The 18,969-nt window shown below is 38.7% G+C and overlaps 1 protein-coding gene across 7 annotated transcripts in view; it reads right to left on the minus strand.

Moving 5' to 3' along the window:
* RALYL (RALY RNA binding protein like) overlaps window positions 1–18,969 on the minus strand; it is an 819,948-nt gene that overhangs the window by 120,633 nt on the left and 680,346 nt on the right. For all 7 annotated transcript variants that reach the window (XM_070802966.1, XM_019974097.2, XM_070802963.1 and 4 more), the window contains one exon: window positions 12,391–12,423. In XM_070802966.1, the coding sequence (XP_070659067.1) occupies window positions 12,391–12,423 (33 nt within the window). The remainder of the gene's footprint in view (window positions 1–12,390; window positions 12,424–18,969) is intronic.

Consider the following 18,969-nt stretch of genomic DNA (forward strand, 5'->3'; position numbering starts at 1 on the left):
ACAGTTCAAAAGCATCAATTCTTCGGCTCTCAGCTTTCTTTATAGTCCAACTCTCACATCCATACATGACTACTAGAAAAACCACAGCTTTAACAAGACGGACCTTTGTTGGCAAAGTAATGTCTCTGCTTTTTAATATGCTGTCTAGATTAGTCATAGACAGCATATTAAAGAAATGCTGGAGCTTTTCTTCCAAGGAGCAAGCTTCTTTTAATTTCATGGCTTCAGTCACCATCTGCAGTGATTCTGGAGCCCCCCAAAATAAAGTCAGCCACGGTTGCCACTGTTTCCCCATCTATTTGCCATGAAGTGATGGAACCCAATGCCATGATCTTCGTTTTCTGAATGTTGAACTTTAAGCCAACTTTTCCACTCTCCTCTTTCACTTTCATCAAGAGGCTCTTTAGTTCTTCACTTTCTGGCATAAGGGTGGTGTCATCTGCATTTCAGAGGTTATTCATATTTCTCCTGGAGCTCTTGATTCCAGCTTGTGCTTCATCCAGTCCAGCATTTCTCATGATGTATTCTGCATATAAGTGAAATAAGCAGAGTGATAATATACAGCCTTGACGTACTCCTTTTCCTATTTGGAACCAGTCTGTTGTTCCATGTCCAGTTCTAACCATTGCTTCCTGACCTGCATACAGATTTCTCAGGAGATAAGTCAGGTGGTCTGGTATTCCCATTTCTTTCAGAATTTTCCACAGTTTGTTGTGATCCACACAGTCAAAGGCTTTGGCATAATCAATAAAGCAGAAATAGATGTTTTTCTGGAAATCTCTTGCTTTTTCCATGATTCAGCGGATGTTGGCAATTTGATCTCTGGTTCCTCTGCCTTTGCTAAATCCAGCTTGAACATCTGGAAGTCCACTGTTCACGTATTGTTGAAGCCTGGCTTGGAGAATTTTGAGTATTACTTTGCTAGTGTATGAGATTAGTGCAATTGTGCGGTAGTTTGAGCATTCTTTGGCATTGCCTTTCTTTGGGATTGGAATGAAACTGACCTTTTCTAGTCCTGTGGCCACTGCTGAGTTTTCCAAATTTGCTGGCATATTGAGTGCAGCACTTTCATAGCATCATCTCTTAGGATTTTAAATAGCTCACTGGAATTCCATCCCCTCCACTAGCTTTGTTTGTAGTGATGTTTCCTAAGGCCTACTTGACTTCACATTCCAGGATGTCTGGCTCTAGATGACTGATCACACCATCATGATTATCTGGGTCATGATGATCTTTTTTGTATAGTTCTGTGTATTCTTGCTACCTCTTCTTAATATCTTTTGCTTCTATTAGGTCCACACCATTTCTGTCCTTTATTTTGCCCATTTTTGCATGAAAACTTCCCTTGGTCTCTCTACTTTTCTTGAAGATATACTAGTCTTTCCCACTTTATTGTTTTCTTCTATTTCTTTGCATCGATCACTGAGGAAGGCTTTCTTATCTCTTACGCTAATATTTGGCCACTATTGATTATGCTGTGATAACTGATTTGTTCTGCAGAGTTAAGCAGGAAACCTTTTGAATCAAAAAGTATTCTGTGTTTTGAAAATGTCATTGAAAATGTTTAAAAGGTCACAACTTTGAGATTGAAGAAATAAAGATCAGTAATTCTTGGCTGGATGAACAGGATTTAATTGGAAAGTGAGGCTTTGAAACTTTTGCCAGCACTTTTATAATGCAAATCTGGGATTTGTAATGTCTCTGAAAGCAATAAATAACTTTTTATGTATTTTTCTGAATAATTAAGGGTATTATTTAGGCCTTCATGATGACGCAAATGAATATGAAACTCAGAAGAGAGCATGAAGTGTTAGTATGCGTGAAACTGGCAGCTGTTTAAAAAAAGCCTAAGCTGGATTCCATTCCAATGGCTACCGATACGCCGTATGTCTTTATGGACATTACATCATTTTTCCTTCTGTTTTCTTGTATTGAAAGAATTATAGTATCTATAGTAGCTACATGAGAGTTAGTAACGATTCAATGAGCAACAAAAAATAAAAGCTAATCAATACCTTGAGCCCTCTATGGAAAATATTTACTGCTAGGGAATTATTTAGATAATCAAGTATGATTCAACTAGAAAGCCAGATTTAGGTATATTTTATGGAGCTAAAAAAAAGCAAGAATTTATTCTCTTCAAATAAGCTTAACTACTTTTCTTTCCTTTGAGCTGGGTTGATTTCAGATGAATGAAAGCAAAGCACTTTATTTTGCATACTTACTTCTAGTGAGTGATTGTGTTCAGGACAGAGTCCATAAGCACATAAGACTAAGATTTTATTTCAAATTGGATGAATAGCAGTCTCTTCATGCAGTATTTCTACATATGACATCTAAATTATCTGAGCCACCATTTCTATTTTATTCATAAATACATTCAGTAAACATATCTATCATCAGTCAGATTATATGCTTACCCTTTCCAATGCGGCTTCACATTTTAAAAACTAATTCCTCAAAAACAGTATCAGTGGCAATATGGAAACAGTGGTAGTTGTGTTAGTTAACATACCTGTCAAAGCCTTAATTGTTTTGATTTGATTCCATAATATCACTCGAGATTAGTTCTTCTCGTTGTGGAATTTTATGTATGCCAAGTTTAGCAATTTATTTTCTTATATATAGGTATTTGATGTCCATAAATTTGCTTGGATAAGTTAGAATTGTGTGATAAAGACATGATTTTAAATCCTCCACAGATTTTGTCGTCTCATTAGATTTGCCTTTTAAAAATAATTAAATGGTGAAAATTGTAATGGCTGAGAGTTCAGATGGTGCAGTTAGATTGGTCAATATTATTTTTACCATTTTAACAACATTTATGCTAAACAGTCATGTAGCCTGTATGATACCAGATTTGTTGCTGGGTTGAATGGACTTAATGACTGAACAGGTGCTTTTTTTTTTTCCTACATGTATTTATATCAAATGATAAATTAATTTAAAATGACAATTATGATCAAAGATCTCATCCAAATTTTGGAGAGAGGCTGCCTATGATATATAATGACAACAATTTCAAAATAAATCTGATATGAATTGTGACATTTGGCTTAATGTGACACTTTATTATATGAACAAATTAGATGGTAGTGAAAGTGCTGATAGCACTCTTCTGAAATATCATCAGCTATAAAGTCCTGCACCACTGCTTTCTTTATAAGCAGAACTTAAATAAATCTATTTAATGATCCTATGTATTTTCTTCCCTCCAAGTAACACTATATTCCTGCCTGCTATAATCTGCAATTACTTCCTTTTCCCCAAGGAGAACATTTCACTGAAGCAGTAAAAGCTGTTTGAGTCATAATCAGCCTCTCTGCTTCCTAAGACATTTTTTAAATTGTAAGAATTGAGGAAGACTCTGATGACTGTACTGTTTTCTTAGTATTGAAGCATAATGATTGCTTCTTAAAAGTGTGTCCTGGAACCCATGCATTCAAGACACCACTGTCAAAATATATACATACATGATTGATTATCCAATTTATTGGTGATATTGTGTATGCTATCATAGTGCAGTTTAAATGATTTTGACAAGTACAGAAGAGTGTCATCGACAAGTGCAGAAACAAATGATGGGTTTAAGCGTTCAGATGTTTTTACAGCATTTTACTGAGTGGCAGGTTGATAAATTAAAATTACAGTTGTAGCATCAGGCCTGAAAGCACAACTGCTTTAGATTACAAAAATAGCACTGTGGAAACTTTGTGTACTCTCTAGAGAAGTAGCCTGGAGGACCTTGGAAAAAATGAAACAAGTGCAGTTGCTAAAAGAATCATTAATTTTGTGGTAGCACAGTGTCTAAAAAAATTTTAAAAATAGATTTTTAGAAGAGGAAAATTGACTTTATCCCCTTATCCCTTTTTCCCTGGAGACCTAGAGAAAATTGGATCCACACCATCAAAAGATAGGTTTTGAATTGGCCATTAGTGATCCCATGATGTCTGATGGGTGTATTTAAAGCTTAGAGGCAGTTTCTTGTTAACTCTTCCTTAGTTTCAGTGTTACACCTGGATTTTAGCCTGTCATTTTGTCACCACATCCCACCCAATTCAGTTGAACTTCCCTAAGATATCACTCAATCACTCACTGATTCTGATACTATTAAAGAAAATAATATTTCATCGGGCATTTCTTTTCCATTCTTTTTTTTTTTCTTTGAGATTTGATTGTTTTTAACAAATGAAAATTGCATACATTTAAGGTATACAACATGATGTTTTGAAATTATGTACACATTATGAAGGGCTTCCCATATGGCCCTAGTGGTAAAGAACCCACTTGTCAATGAAGAGACATTAGAGGTGTGGGTTCGATCCCTGGGTTGGGAAGATCCCTTGGAGGAGGGAATGGCAACCCACTCCAGTATTCTTGCCTGGAGAATCCCATGGACAGAGGAACCGTGGTGCTGGAGAAGAAACTTGAGAGTCCCTTGGACTGCAAGGAGATCCAACCATTCAATCCTAAAGGAAATCAGTCCTGACTATTCATTGGACGGACTGATGCTGAAGCTGAAACTTCAATACTTTGGCCACTGATGCAAAGAGCTGACTCTGGAAAAGACCCTGATGCTGGGAAAGATTGAAGGCAGAGGAGAAGGGGACGACAGAGGATGAGGTGGTTGGATGGCATCACCAACTCAATGGACATGAGTTTGAGTAAGCTCCAGGAGTTGGTGAAGGACAGGGAAGCCTGGTGTGCTCAGTCCCTGGGGTCACAAAGAGTCAGACATGACTGAGCAACTGAACTGAACCGAACTGAATCCTAACAGGTGAAAGTGATGTCATTCTGCTCAAGTTCTGATTCTTTTCAAGTCATGCCTGAGCTACTGCAACAGTGTTCTACGCGGCTCTGTTACAACCTCACTTTGGAGAACATTCTTCAGTTAAAAGCAAAACAGACAAACAAATACACATAACAACAATTCAAAGTGAAAAGTGAAGGTGAAAGTCTCTCAGTCGTGTCCAACTCTTGGCGACCCCATGGAATAGTCCATGGAATTCTCCAGGTCAGAATACTGAAGTGGTTAGCCTTTCGCTTCTCCAGGGAAACATCCCAACCCAAGGATCGAAGCCAGGTCTCCCTCATTGTTTTACCAGCTGAGCCACCAGGGAAGCCCACAATAATTCAATGACTCTACTAAACCCACAGAAGGTAAAGAAAGTTCTTTGCATTAGTATAATTTCTCTGCAAACAACCACTAATTTAACCCGCCAATCTTAATCTCTCCTCTCTTTTCACGAACCTTCAAGTTTGCTGGACTGGGGTGCCTGATGTGCTCGGTGCAGTCAGTTCTCCCTGCTGCCAATTTTTCCTTCCAGTTCCTTCTTCTGGGGACACTATTCTTATTACTTCTCCATTGAATTCTTAGTTCACATGGAGGATAGACTCAAGTTCTACTTTTTGTTTTAAAAATTCTCTGGACAATTTGGCTAATTTCTTTAATGTCTCAATTCCTAGATCAAACATTTTAATCCTTAAGTGACTGACCAACACCAATCATTTTACAGTAGTCTATGATTCTCTTGTTTACTTTTTGAAGCTCTTTTATAATTATCCCTACGGTGGTATTGCTTTCCTATTTTCATGCTCTTATTGGAGTTTTAAATACTGTACTTGTTATTTTATATAAATGTAAGCACATTCCAAAATTGTGTCCTGTCTTCATGCTATTTTTTTCTTGTCTATCTTCCTCAAAGATCTCCAAGGTAAAGTCCCTGTTCACGACTGTGCTGATTTCACTCTCTTCGGAGCTTCTTCTCCAAGAATTCAATTCCATTACCACTTTTCTAGAATATTCAGGCCTTTGGATTTAATTAGCTGGAATTTCTGCCATTTGGAAGAACTCACTTCTTTAGGAAAGATTTATAATATAACTTAGTTGTTGCACAAAGTGTTAATGACAAATGATATCTATTTTCTGTTTACTATATGTCAGATACTGTTCTAAGTACTTTGCAATATTATCTCATTCACAACAGCCCTAATAGTTAGTTATTATCTCAAGGGAGAAAATGGAGGTTCAGAGGACTTAAATTGCCCAAGGCACCTAGCTGGGAAATGACAGAATGGAATTTAAATCAAGGAAATCAATGGCAGAATTTAGTCTCTTAAAACAGGCAGCTATGGTATAATAATGTAAAGCACCAGTAAACACAAAGTTTCAAACAAAACATGGATAGAAGTAAACTAATGTAAATCTTTGACCTAATAAGAATGTCAAAGTGTAATAACATCTGTATAACACCAGCAGAAGTACACTGAAGCTCCAAATTCAGTTCCAGGACTGCAAAGAAAAGGGGAAAATATTCCCCAAGGAAAATTATTTGACAAAATGTAGGTGTTGGCAATTATATGAGGAATACTGTTAGCTGCAGAGTCCAGAGCTTCAGTTCAGTCCAGAGCTTTGCTCTTTTGACAGTGTAAGCTCCTTCTCAGCTGGACTTAGTAGAATAGGTCAGGGACTTGTCAGGGTTGTGGGAACTCCAGGCTTGGCTGGGGCATGATCGACTCACTGTTAAAGCCAGTGCTTTAACAGATAAATATAATAATTTTGATAATTTTATCCTTGATGTTTTTTGAATCTCTCTCAGCCAAGCCTGAGAGACAACACATTCTGAGCTATATTAATAAAAAATTTTAAATTCTTCTGAGTTAATTAAATTATTCTAATACAATGAAAAAGCCTGAAAAAAAAAAATTTACCCATGCAGTGAATAGCCATCCTCCTAATACAGCTGCTGCTGCTGCTGCTGCTAAGTCACTTCAGTCGTGTCCAACTCTGTGCGACCCCATAGACGGAAGCCCACCAGGCTCCCCCGTCCCTGGGACTCTCCAGGCAAGAACACTGGAGTGGGTTGCCATTTCCTTCTCCAATGCATGAAAGTGAAAAGTGAAAGTGAATTCGCTCAGTCGTGTCCGACTCTTAATGACCCCATGGACTGCAGCCTTCCAGGCTCCTCTCTGTCCATGGGATTTTCCAGGCAAGAGTACTGGAGTGGGGTGCCATCGCCTTCTCCATCTAATAAAGCTACTTAGAGGAAAATTCATCAACCGAAAAGTTGGTATGATTCAAAATTTCGATTCTAAAATACAACTCATGAAAAGTTTTCTTTGAAGAAGGTTAACTTCATGCTAAAGAGATAAGAAGAAACAGTTCACATGGGAATTTTCAGTTAGTGCCTCGAGTGTACTTTCAAGTGGCTCAGTGTCTGCAAACTGTCGACACAGCTCTTGAAGGGAATTCATGCATCATCTTGACATGTCCTTTTACTCTATGAATCTCAAATGTCAAGTGAACAGGAGTTGCCTTTCCCCTCATCTCTTTCTTCATTAAAAAGCTGTAAAACTTTTCTAAGGCAAGACGTTTTAAACTAAGATTTATATCTTAGACTTTTAATTGGGACCATCACCGGGTTCTTACTCACTTTGCTGAACGCAAACTTGGCGTCTGTTCTCTCTCAGTTGATTTCCAAAATCAGAATCTAACTGATGCCACATACAAGAAAACATTTGCCAGAAGAGTTTTCTAAATCACTCTAAAATGTAATGTTTTGAGGATCAACAGACTATGAGCCATTTAGCACTCAAGCTAAGCTTTGTTCTAAATACAGTTGATTTTTCTTTTTTACTATTGAGAGGTGAGTGAGATAGGAAAATACTTGAATTTTTGAATCTATTATTTAAATTTATCATATTTATAATAAAATGTATTCTATGTGATATATTTTAATCAGTTTACATATGTAATGCATGTCACATATAAACTATATATTAAATATAGTATTTAATAATTAATATTTTAAATATAAAACATTTTATTTTCCTATAACAAAATATTTATTAAATACCCCAACCCTAGGTCTAGGACAACATTGGAACGAGCTTTATGCCCCTGAGCATAGGTGCTGTGCTCCCTGTGAACCATGGTGACCTCCATGGCACATCTTCTGGTGTCTTTACATCTACCCTGGTCTCTGGTGGACAACTCTAGATCAATGTGTCCACCTCCGCCGTACACATCCAAGACAGGAAGAGACCCATGGGAAGCTGTGTGAAGACTGTCTGGAGAGATTCCACCGACCTTAAATGTCTGCACGAACAACCTGTGACCATTTGTACAGACAGGACGAGGGAGGCTGCAAACCATATGGACAGTGGCTGCAGGCCTGGCTGGTACCAGAACCGCCTACATAGCTTTGAAAAATACTGCACCTACTGCCCTCCCTGGAGAAGGCAATGGCACCCCACTCCAGTACTCTTGCCTGGAAAATCCCATGGGTGGAGGAGACTGGTGGGCTGCAGTCCATGGGGTCGAGAAGAGTCGGGCACGACTGAGTGACTTCACTTTCACTTTTCACTTTCATGCACTGGAGAAGGAAATGGCAACCCACTCCAGTGTTCTTGCCTGGAGGATCTCAGGGACAGGGGAGCCTGGTGGGCTGCCGTCTCTGGGGTCGCACAGAGTCAGACACGACTGACGCAATTTAGCATTGACCTCCCTGAATTAACAGACTCAGACTCTGGGATGAGCCTTCATGTCTCACTCTAGACTCAAGTTTATTTTAATGTTTCCTAATGATATTATTTTACTAATATTTCACTGGTGCATATGAAAGTTCCTCTCATATCACCACACAGTTGAAGGTCTAAGATCTGAAATTTCATTTAACTTCCTTTCATCATTCCCTAACCTTCTTCCATAAGCAAATATTTCCTTGTGTTATAACTTTCTGTGACAAATTTTTCCACTGGAATCTTTAGCTTGAATTTATGTTTGTAATATTTAAATTTTTAATTCATAATTACTGTAGCACATTTATCAAAGGAGGAATTTTGCTCCCTAATTTACATTAAGAGATGCACGTTAAAGTTTTATCAATATTTTTCCATTAAAAATTTAAATAATAATTATTAGTGTTCATCATTGAAATATGAAACAGAATATCTACACTCATGCTTATTCCATTTACAATTTTTATGTCAGAAAAACAACAAGGCTGTTTATTTAACTTATATTCAGAGCACATCATGTGAAATGCCAGGCTGGATGAGTTATAAGGTAGAATCAAGTTTGCAGGGAGAAATATCATCAACCTCAGATATGCAGATGATACCACTCTAGTGACAGAAAGCAGAGAGGAACTAAAGAGCCTCTTGATGAGGGTAAAGAGGAGAGTGAAAAACCTGGCTTAAAACTCAATATTAAAAAGGCAAAGATCATAGCATCCTGTCCCATTACTTCATGGCAAATAGAAGAGGAAAATGTGGAAGCAGTGACGAATTTCCTCTTCTTGGGCTCTAAACTCACTGAAGATGGTGACTGCTGCCATGACATTAGACGATGATTGCTTCTTGGAAAAAAAGCTATGAGAAACCTAGAGAGTATAGTATTAAGAAGTAAAGACATTGCTTTGGAGAGAAATATAGTCAAAGCTATGGTCTTTCCAATAGTCATGTACAGATAACAAGAGTTGGACCATAAAGAATGCAGAGCATCAAAGAATTGATGCTTTCGAATTGTGGTGCTGGAGAAGACTCTTGAGAGTCCCTTGGACAGCAACGAGATTAAACCAGTTCATCCTAAAGGAAATCAATCCTGAATACTCATTGGAAGGACTCATGCTGAAGCTCTAATACTTTGGCCACCTGATACAAAGAACCAACTCCCTGGAAAAGACCCTGATGCTGGGAAAGACTGAGGGCAGAAGAAGAAGAGGGGAACAAAGGATGAGATGGCTGGATGGCATTCACTGATTCAATGGACATCAGTCAGTTCAGTCACTCAGTCATGTCCGACTCTTTGTGACCCCATGGACTGCAGCACACCGGGCCTCCCTGTCCATCACCAGTTCTCAGAACTTGTGCAAACTCATGTCCATCAAGTCAGTGATGCCATCCAACCATCTCATCCTCTGTCATCCCCTTCTCCTCCTGCCTTCAATCTTTCCCAGCATCAGGGTCTTTTCCAATAAGTCAGTTCTTCGCATCAGGTGGCCAAAATATTGGAATTTCATGAACTAGGGCAAACTCCAGGAGATGGTAAGGGACTCCAGGGAGGCCTGGAGTACTACAGTCCATGGGGTTACAGAGATTCAGACAGGACTTGGCGTCTAAACAACAGCAACATAAAAAGTTCCTTTGGTTTCTACATGTAAGTCAAGGGATAATCTGTAAAAGTAGAGGTTTATTCTCTGAGCTATTTCAGAGCTCTCTCATTGAGAGCTGTCAACAGTGGTAAGAACAATGCTAAATCCTTGATCTAAATTTTCTGTTTTGATCTCCATTTCACAAATTAGGAATCTGAGGCTTGGGAGTTTACGTAATTGCAGAAACCAATAAAATAAGTTTATAAATGTCACAGCCTATGAAGGCAAAAGAAAATCCTATACATACTTCTGTACATAAATACATAAAAGTGCTTTCAGACTCTGTCAGGCAATGGACTGAAACATGCAATATTTAGTACTGATTTATTCATTAATATAAGTTTTACTGACTATAGAATTAAAATGAATGTGAGTAAGGTGTACAGGGCTCTAGAAAAACTCAATCGTGTATACTCACATGTCAACTGATACCACAGACAATACATCAGATTATTCGTTCCCTTTGCCAAGGGACTGGATTAATTCAGTCACAAATTTGAATCATGGTTCTCATAGTAGATTGCCTGTTGCCTAGTAGGCTCAAAAGTGTCCATTATGTTCATCATACCTCTTACTGAACAGGGTAAGGAGTGAGATTCATATATACTTTTGAATGGTCTTATTTAAAATTATTTTCTTGGAGGGGAATGGAGATATTTCACTATAAATCAAAATAGCCAGTCAGCAGGACTATTTGGGCTGCTTGTTTCACCCCACTATATTTTAAGACATATCTAAGGAAAGCAATATATTCTTGCTGCCACACTGGTTTTCCCATTTTGAGGAGTATTTGCCGAGTAATAGATCATTCTTTTCGGGAAACTTTTTCTCAGTCCTCTCATACCAAGTTCTAAACTTCTGAGACGTTTAAAACAAAGATTACTCAGGGTTTGCCCTTGTAAAATAGAAGTTTGCAATAAATGGGTTTTTGTCTCAAGTAGTCAAGAGAACGGGAAATGCGGCCGAACAACTGTGTCAAGTGAGGCGTGAAGAAAAGTGATTTCAGCCTCCGGACTTGAGGGCGGGACGCACATGAATTCAAAATTAAAAAGATCACTTTAGGCTTAAAGGTTTTTAACAATGGGAGCTGATGATGAATGAAGGAAGAAGCATGGTCTAACGATTTTGGGGGCCAGTCCAACTTGACCTTTCATTTTTCATGAAGTCCTCCAGTAAGGGCCTCTACTCCGTTTTCCTCTCCCAGAAGCCCCAGCAATTACTGTGATTCTTCTGATTCAAATGGCCTCCTGAAACGCTTTTAGGAGGACTAGAAGGACAGAGGGAAGCGTGTTCAGTGAGTGCGAGAAATATTCAATGGCTGCGAACAAAGTAATGAAAGAAATCCAATGCCGTCATTGAAAAATGTGATGCCATCCCATGTTTCTGGCCTTGGCTGCTGACATGTGATTTTTTTTTTTCCCCTCTTCAAATAACAGCATGATTTCTTCTGAAGTAGATGTCACATCTTCCAATGTTTTCTGATATTTTAAAACATCCACCCTAATGCTGCAAAAGTCCTTTAGTAAGACATTTTGGTATGTTAGTGAAAGATTACATGGTAGATCAGTGAAAACATTTTTGCAGAGTCTCAATTAGCTAAACACCTAAAAACAGTACATGTGTATTCTTGTCAATGGTATATTATTTTTGGAACACGTTCTGTGACTCAGAATGATACTATCAGAGAGGGCAAGCGTTAGTCTTACTTAATCTGCTCCAGGGTTCCTCAGCTTTGTGTTTAAAGAAGCAGTCAGTGTAAGCAGTGGCGAAATAAAAGTGAAATGACAGACGGGAAAAGATAAAGATTTTGGAGACAGATTTAGAGGAAAAGGGGAAGAAACACTGACTGGGGTAGATGAAATCCAACAGTACAAAAATGAGCAGAGTGATTAGGAAGAGTGCGCTGTGGTTCAGAGGGATTTTTAAAACCATCAAACCATGCCTTCATCTGATGAGATAATCACTGTGAACGTTTTTTTAGCTCTTATAGAGGATACAGGATCTCATATACACTGGTTAGTTAAATTTCTGAGACCACAAAACAGTGGTCTCAAGGAGCATTTTAGTTGTCTTTTAAAGGTAAATAGCCACATTACTGAGGAAACGATGCATCGGTGGCAGGTTATGACCTTGAATATGGGGTTTGATGACTGAAAACATTATCTCAGAAGACCTTGTTAATTTGAATTAAAGATGTTAGAGAACTGAGATTTTGAAAATTTAGACATATACTCACCCAACTGACAGGAAAGGCTCCTTTGATTCAAGTCTATGAAAAAAACATGAAAAACTTATTTTAATATAACAATTTTCTATTTTACATGAATGATAGAATTTTGAAAATTTTTCTTTTACTTGAATGACAGAATTATTATACTTGTTTCGAGGAAAATGCGCAATTTCTTTCCATTAAAACACTGTAAATAATATATTAAGACCTAATCTAGACTAATTCAAATTCTATCTGGATTAATGCAGAAGCTAAATAAGATGAGAGAGACATGGAATGGAAATGTAGCATTTAAATAATACATTAAGATAATATTGTTAGTCTAATTCTGATTTGTACTTTCTACATTTACTTATTTCCTTTTTTAATAGTAATTTGTGGAAGTTTTAATACATCTGTTGATGGTTATGTAGTAGTGAAGCAATTTGTAATGCATTTGGTTAAATATAGACTGAATAATTTGTTTCCAGTGATGAAGAGAGAAGCAGCATACTGTTCCTGGTCATTTATTAGAAGCAACCCCAGTTAGGGCTGGAGGAGAGAAATTAGGGACTCCTGCCTCCTCTGTGTTTCTTAAGAGCCGGTTGTTTTTGTGCTTCCTAACACATTGAAGGAGAATTATAATCCCGAAGCTTCCAGCTACTTGTGGCATCTTGTGCAAGCCGATTAAAAACCTTCTGGGGCTTGCTTTTTCCACTATAATACAGGCTAGGATTTGCTCCTAGCTAATTTTATGATTTCATAAATTAACTATTTGTGAAAGGTAAATGAATCAGGAAAGGATCTACTTCTAAATATTTCCTAATAATAGCTATGGAGACCAGCTACTGGGTGTATACTGACCACTTCATTTTCATGTAAGTTTTTCAACTTATAATTATGGGGTAAATATAGGCAAATATTGAGGACATTTTAATCTAAACCCCAGTGTTTAAAATTTTTGAGAAACTTTCATCTTTTAAACTATTTTATTCATAAATAGTTATAGGAAAATGGCAAGAAATTTAATTCTGCACTAAAAATTCACTGATCACCAGATGATTGTATTTTGACATGGACAGCTAAAGGGACTATTTTAGAATTAAGCCAAATATCTTTACTTTTCTACAAGTCTAAACAATGAAGACAATAATATCATTTTGGTCTCTATTTCATTCTGTATATATAAAAATGGCTTATTAGAAATATTCCTTGTCTGCTTACTGGATGAGCTCACATGGCTCTCTGCCTAAAGCCTTGCTGCTTGGTGAACAGTATTATAGCAGGAAGGGACTCTTTTAGGGAGCAGGCACCCTAGGGTCCCTTTGAGCAGCAACACTTAGGAAAGAAACAGAGAAAATCAATTGCTGGTGTTGAGTTGGAGACATATATTTATGAAACTTTTTCCCTTGCTGAATTCCAATATTATTAAGACTTCCACGTAAGTTATTGGTCATATTATATGCTTGTTTTCCCCATATATTTATGGTATGGATAGGCAAACAGATCTAAGAGAAAAACATTGAGGATAAACAATGAAATATGTTTGTTTGTTTTATAAGATATGACCACTGACAAATGATCAAAAGAAATTACCTTGAAGAAATAAGGGGGATTCTATATTATGTGATTCAGGAGACTGTTTACTTATTTGCAAATCATCACGATATCACTGCTCCCTTATTTTTCCATCTAATAATACTTGAGAAATAGCCAACATGTGGGTATTAATAGAAGCCCTCCTTCCCGTGTTTGCCAATGATTCAACCTAACGTCAATCAGACTTCACTTTAAGTGTGTTATTTGCATGTGTAAGGTACTCGACCTTACAGAAAAACATCTACTTCTGCTTTATTGGCGATGCCAAAGCCTTTGACTGTGTGGGTCACAATAAACTGCAGAAAATTCTGAAAGAAATGGGAATACCAGACCACCTAACCTGCCTCTTGAGAAATCTGTATGTAGGTCAGGAAGCAACAGTTAGAACTGGACATGGAACAACAGACTGGTTCAAAGACTGGGAAAGAAGTACGTCAAGGCTGTATATTGTCACCCTGCTTATTTAACTTACATGCAGAGTACATCATGAGAAACGCTGGGCTGGATGAAGCACAAGCTGGAATCAAGATTGCTGGGAGAAATATGAATAACCTCAGATAATGCAGATGACACCACCCTTATGGCAGAAGGTGAAGAGGAACTAAAGAGCCTCTTGATGAAAGTGAAAGAGGAGAATGAAAAAGTTGTCTTAAAGCTCAACATTCAGAAAACAAAGATCATGGCATCTCGTCCCATCACTTCATGGCAAATAGATGAGGTAACAGTAGAAACAGCAGCAGACTTTATTTTTTTTGGGTTCCCAAATCACTGCAGATGGTGACTGAAGCCATGAAATTAAAAGACGCTTACTCCTTGGAAAGTTATGTCCAACCTGGTGGCTCAGATGGTAAAGTGTCTGCCTGCAATGCGGGAGACCCGGGTTCATTCCCTGGGTCGGGAAGATCCCCTGGAGAAGGAAATGGCAACCCACTCCAGTACTCATGCCAGGAAAATTCCATGGATGGAGAAGCCTGGTGGACTACAGTCCATGGGGTCGCAAAGAGTCAGACATGACTGACCGACTTTACTTCACTACTCCTTGGAAAGTTATGTCCTACCTAGATAACATATTAAAAAGCAGAGACATTACTTTGCCAACAAAGGTCCGTCTAGTCAAGTCTATGTTTTTCCAGTGGTCATGTATGGATGTGAGAGTTGGACTGTGAAGAAGGCTGAGCACCGAAGAACTGATGCTTTTGAACTGTGGTGTTGGAGAAGACTCTTGAGAGTCCCTTGGACTGCAAGGAGATCCAACCAGTCCATTCTGAAGGAGATCAGCCCTGGGATTTCTTTGGAAGGAATGATGCTGAAGCTGAAACTCCAGTACTTTGGCCACCTCATGCGAAGAGTCGACTCATTGGAAAAGACTCTGATGCTGGGAGGGATTGGGGGCAGGAGGAGAAGGGGACGACAGAGGATGAGATGGTTCGATGGCATCACCGACTCAATGGACATGGGTTTGGGTGGACTCTGGGAGTTGATGATGGACAGGGAGGCCTGGCGTGCTGCAGTCCATGTGGAAGCAGAGTCAGACACGACTGAGTGACTGAACTGAACTGAAGGTGCTCGGGTCCTGTCTCGTCTTTCTTCATTCCCCACGGCCTCAGCTGGCCCCATGCCCCTCAGTGCTGTGTGCTTCTTAGCACTGAGCAATGCAGAGAGAGCGTGGAAACGCTGACTGTCTGACTGCTCTTTCCCTCTCCACGTCTCAGTTAGCAATGTTCAGTGGGTTTTCCTTTTATGTGCCTCTTATGTCTCTCATCACTCAGTTCCCAGGCTCCTTCTCCTCCCCGATCCCAGCCTGGCTGGTCTCTCCACATGGAAACTCTTTGCTCAGAGCTGCTCTAGCTTGGTGCACGTGACTCGCACTAAGCTTCCTTCCATGCTGCTGCTCACCCCACTTGTTTAGGGGCTGCACTGTGTCGTTTTCCTTACAGGCGTCCTGTGTATGTTAGTCACTCAGTTGTGTCTGACTCTCTTGCGACCCCATGGACTGTAACCCGCCAGGCTCCTCTGTCCATGGGGTTCTCCAGGCAAGAACACTGGAGTGGGTTGCCATTAACAGAAGCAAGACCCACCACTTGCCTTTCCCTGTGTGATAACTAAAATGCCGAATTCAGAATGTGTTTAAAATAATTATTGATTGATTTCCCCCCTTTTTTTCCCTGAAGGTTTCATATAAATAGCTGGTGGATTGGAGCATATAAGGTACATATGTTGCCCCCTGACCCCAGTGGTTAACATGGTTAGTCTTACTAGTTAGTTACCTTCTTCCACTTTCACCACATCACTCACCACTTCAACTATCTCCTTCCAAGTTCTCAACTGAAGATCTCAGAAGAGAATCCAAAGTTTTCAAAATGATGCTGCACAGCATTCTGACTGATGTGCTATAAACCAAGGGTGTACAAATACTGCTTACCACTTGGTTTTACACAGCCCACAAGCTAAGGGGTTTTTTAAGTTTAATGGTTGGAAATAGCAAAAGAAGAATATTTTGTGAACTTTTGAAAATTCATATGAAATTCCAGTTTCAGTGTCCATAAATAAAGTTCATTGGTACACAGTCATGCTCATTCATTCATATATTGTTTAAGGAGGTTTTGTGCTATAATAGTAAGTTGAGAGTAGTTGCAACAGGGTCTATATCTTAAAATATTTAATATATGATCTTTACAGAAAAAAAGCTGCCATTAGATGAAAAATGATACAGTTGGAAGGAACTGGAAACAACTCAAATGTGGCACTCTTTATTTTGATACAGACTTCAAAGTTCAAAATAATTTGCATTTCTTCTCTATAATACCAAGTCAGTCTCTGAGCCTAGTGAAAGAATAATTCTAAAATACAAATTTCATGTTACCACCTTTCTTGATAATGTTACTAACCATAGAAAGATGCCCAGACTTTCGAGCTTGCCATTTAAAACCTCTTCACAAACACGCCCCATATCAACTTTTCTTGTTTTTTTTTTAAATCATTTCTCTTGCCAACCATATTATTCCAAGAGATTTGTCTATTTATAGCCCAAACAAATCTGGTTTAGCCCTGTTTTGGTGTAATTTCTGCTCCTATACTGGAATACTGTTTTCCCCTTCCGTTCTCTATCATGCTCTATTTATCTTTTGAGTTTATCTAATTTAAAAAGCCAGTCCTGACACCTTTATCTTCCAGGGACCATCCTGTCTTAGGCTTCTATTACTTATTATCTCTATCACTATGTCCTAGTCTCAGGACATTAATCCTGGTTAATAGGCTACCTGAGAGTTTCATTAAGACTGGTAAGAACATTAAACTTGTGTTTCTGCTTGGGTAAGAAGCTCCTGACACTGTGCTAAGCCTTCCAATGGGCTCACGGGGGACGTACTTGGTGATGCTATCAGCTGAGCAGAAAGGCAAGATTATTGCCCAGTAGTCACTATTAAGTCATGAAGACAAGGTACCAGGACTCCCAAGCATTTCCAGTGGTGACGGGGAACAGGAAATCTTAGTGGGGAGCACCACCAGGAAATCCTCTCATGTCTTATCCTCAAGATGATCACACACAGCAGAGGAAAGGGACAGTTGATCCACACTGGATCCTGCTGTGTTTTGTGACCAACTATCCAATCCTTGCTCATTACGTGAAGTCAGCTTTTCTCACCTTGAGATGATTCAGAGAGCCTTACATTGTTCTCATTAATTTTATAGCAAACATCATAATCAACTCAAGGGGCTGTAATGAAGAATACAGAAAAGCTAGCACAGTTCCTGGCAGAGAGGGGATCTTGCCAGCCACGACTGTCCCAAAGACAGATATTAATAGTTAACTCTAAGGGATGAAACTGCCTTGAATCTATAAATAGCTCATTTTTTGCAATTTTAGTTCTGAAAAGTGAAAAAATGTAAAAGAAAAAAAAAACTATTAAGAGAAATACACCTTTGGAGAAAATTGTTTATCAATTTTACCCTTAGCAACAGGTGATTATGTTGTGATATGCCCAGAGAGAACTTTTCTGAGCTTTTTTGTAAGATAATTGTTTTGCGAAGAAGAAGATTGATTTTATCTTTCCTGGGATTTTCTTTGAACATGAAGTAGGTGGTGCATTTGGTAATACTTTATTCAGGACTCCCTAGAATTAGGAGTAGAATAAGATAAATAAATGATAGCCTTCAGAAAAATAAGAGCCAGTAGAGAATAACATGGAATGAGAAATGAAGATCAATGTTTGGGGCTAGAGGATTTATAATACTTTGTATTTAACAACAGTAAAAAAACTAAGCTGTCTTTACTAAGGGCCAAGATTACTCAAAATGCTTTATAAACATTGGCTTCTTTTCGCATCATGATGCCTCTGAAGTAGATCTTATTTTGCAGAGGAGGAAACTGATACCCAGTGATGCTAACTGTCTTGCACAAGGTCACAGAGATGAAGAGGGGTTGAACTTGGATTTGAATTTAGGCGTCTGACTCCAGAGTTCTCGTGGTCATGTCTTGCCTGGTGTGCTGCCTGGCACCAGTCTACTGGTTCTGTTGGCTTTGCTTTATTTGTACGTGTGCCTTCTGGCACCGCCACATTCCCTCTCTTTATACATTCAGTTCTCTACTGAGAAACCTTGTCTGATTTCAGCTGTCTCCAAATGATGGATATTCATAAACTTATGTCTGCAGCACCACGCTATTTGTTGATGCGTGGCTGTATCCACCCACTATACATCTCCAGCTGCAGATGCCTTTAACTTCACATGTTTCAAGTGAAACTCACCTTCTTCTCTCCCTTTGCTCCACTTTACCCGTAACTCAGTGTTATAACCGACCTCCCAGATATTCAGACTAGAAAGGTTGGAATCTTTCTCCTTAACTCCTTTCCAGGAACACTCACTTTCAGTAGATTCTCCTAGTTCTGCTCTTATTTCTAAAAGTCCTCTTCATTCTGTTTTTCCATGTCAGTTATTATCACAGTTCTAGTGATCATCAACTTTTAGGTGGGCTAATAAAATAATGTCCTCAGTGACCGCCCCCCCCCC

The sequence above is a fragment of the Bos indicus genome, chromosome 14 (assembly GCF_029378745.1).
Source record: "Bos indicus isolate NIAB-ARS_2022 breed Sahiwal x Tharparkar chromosome 14, NIAB-ARS_B.indTharparkar_mat_pri_1.0, whole genome shotgun sequence".
In the NCBI taxonomy this organism is placed as follows: Eukaryota; Metazoa; Chordata; class Mammalia; order Artiodactyla; family Bovidae; genus Bos; species Bos indicus.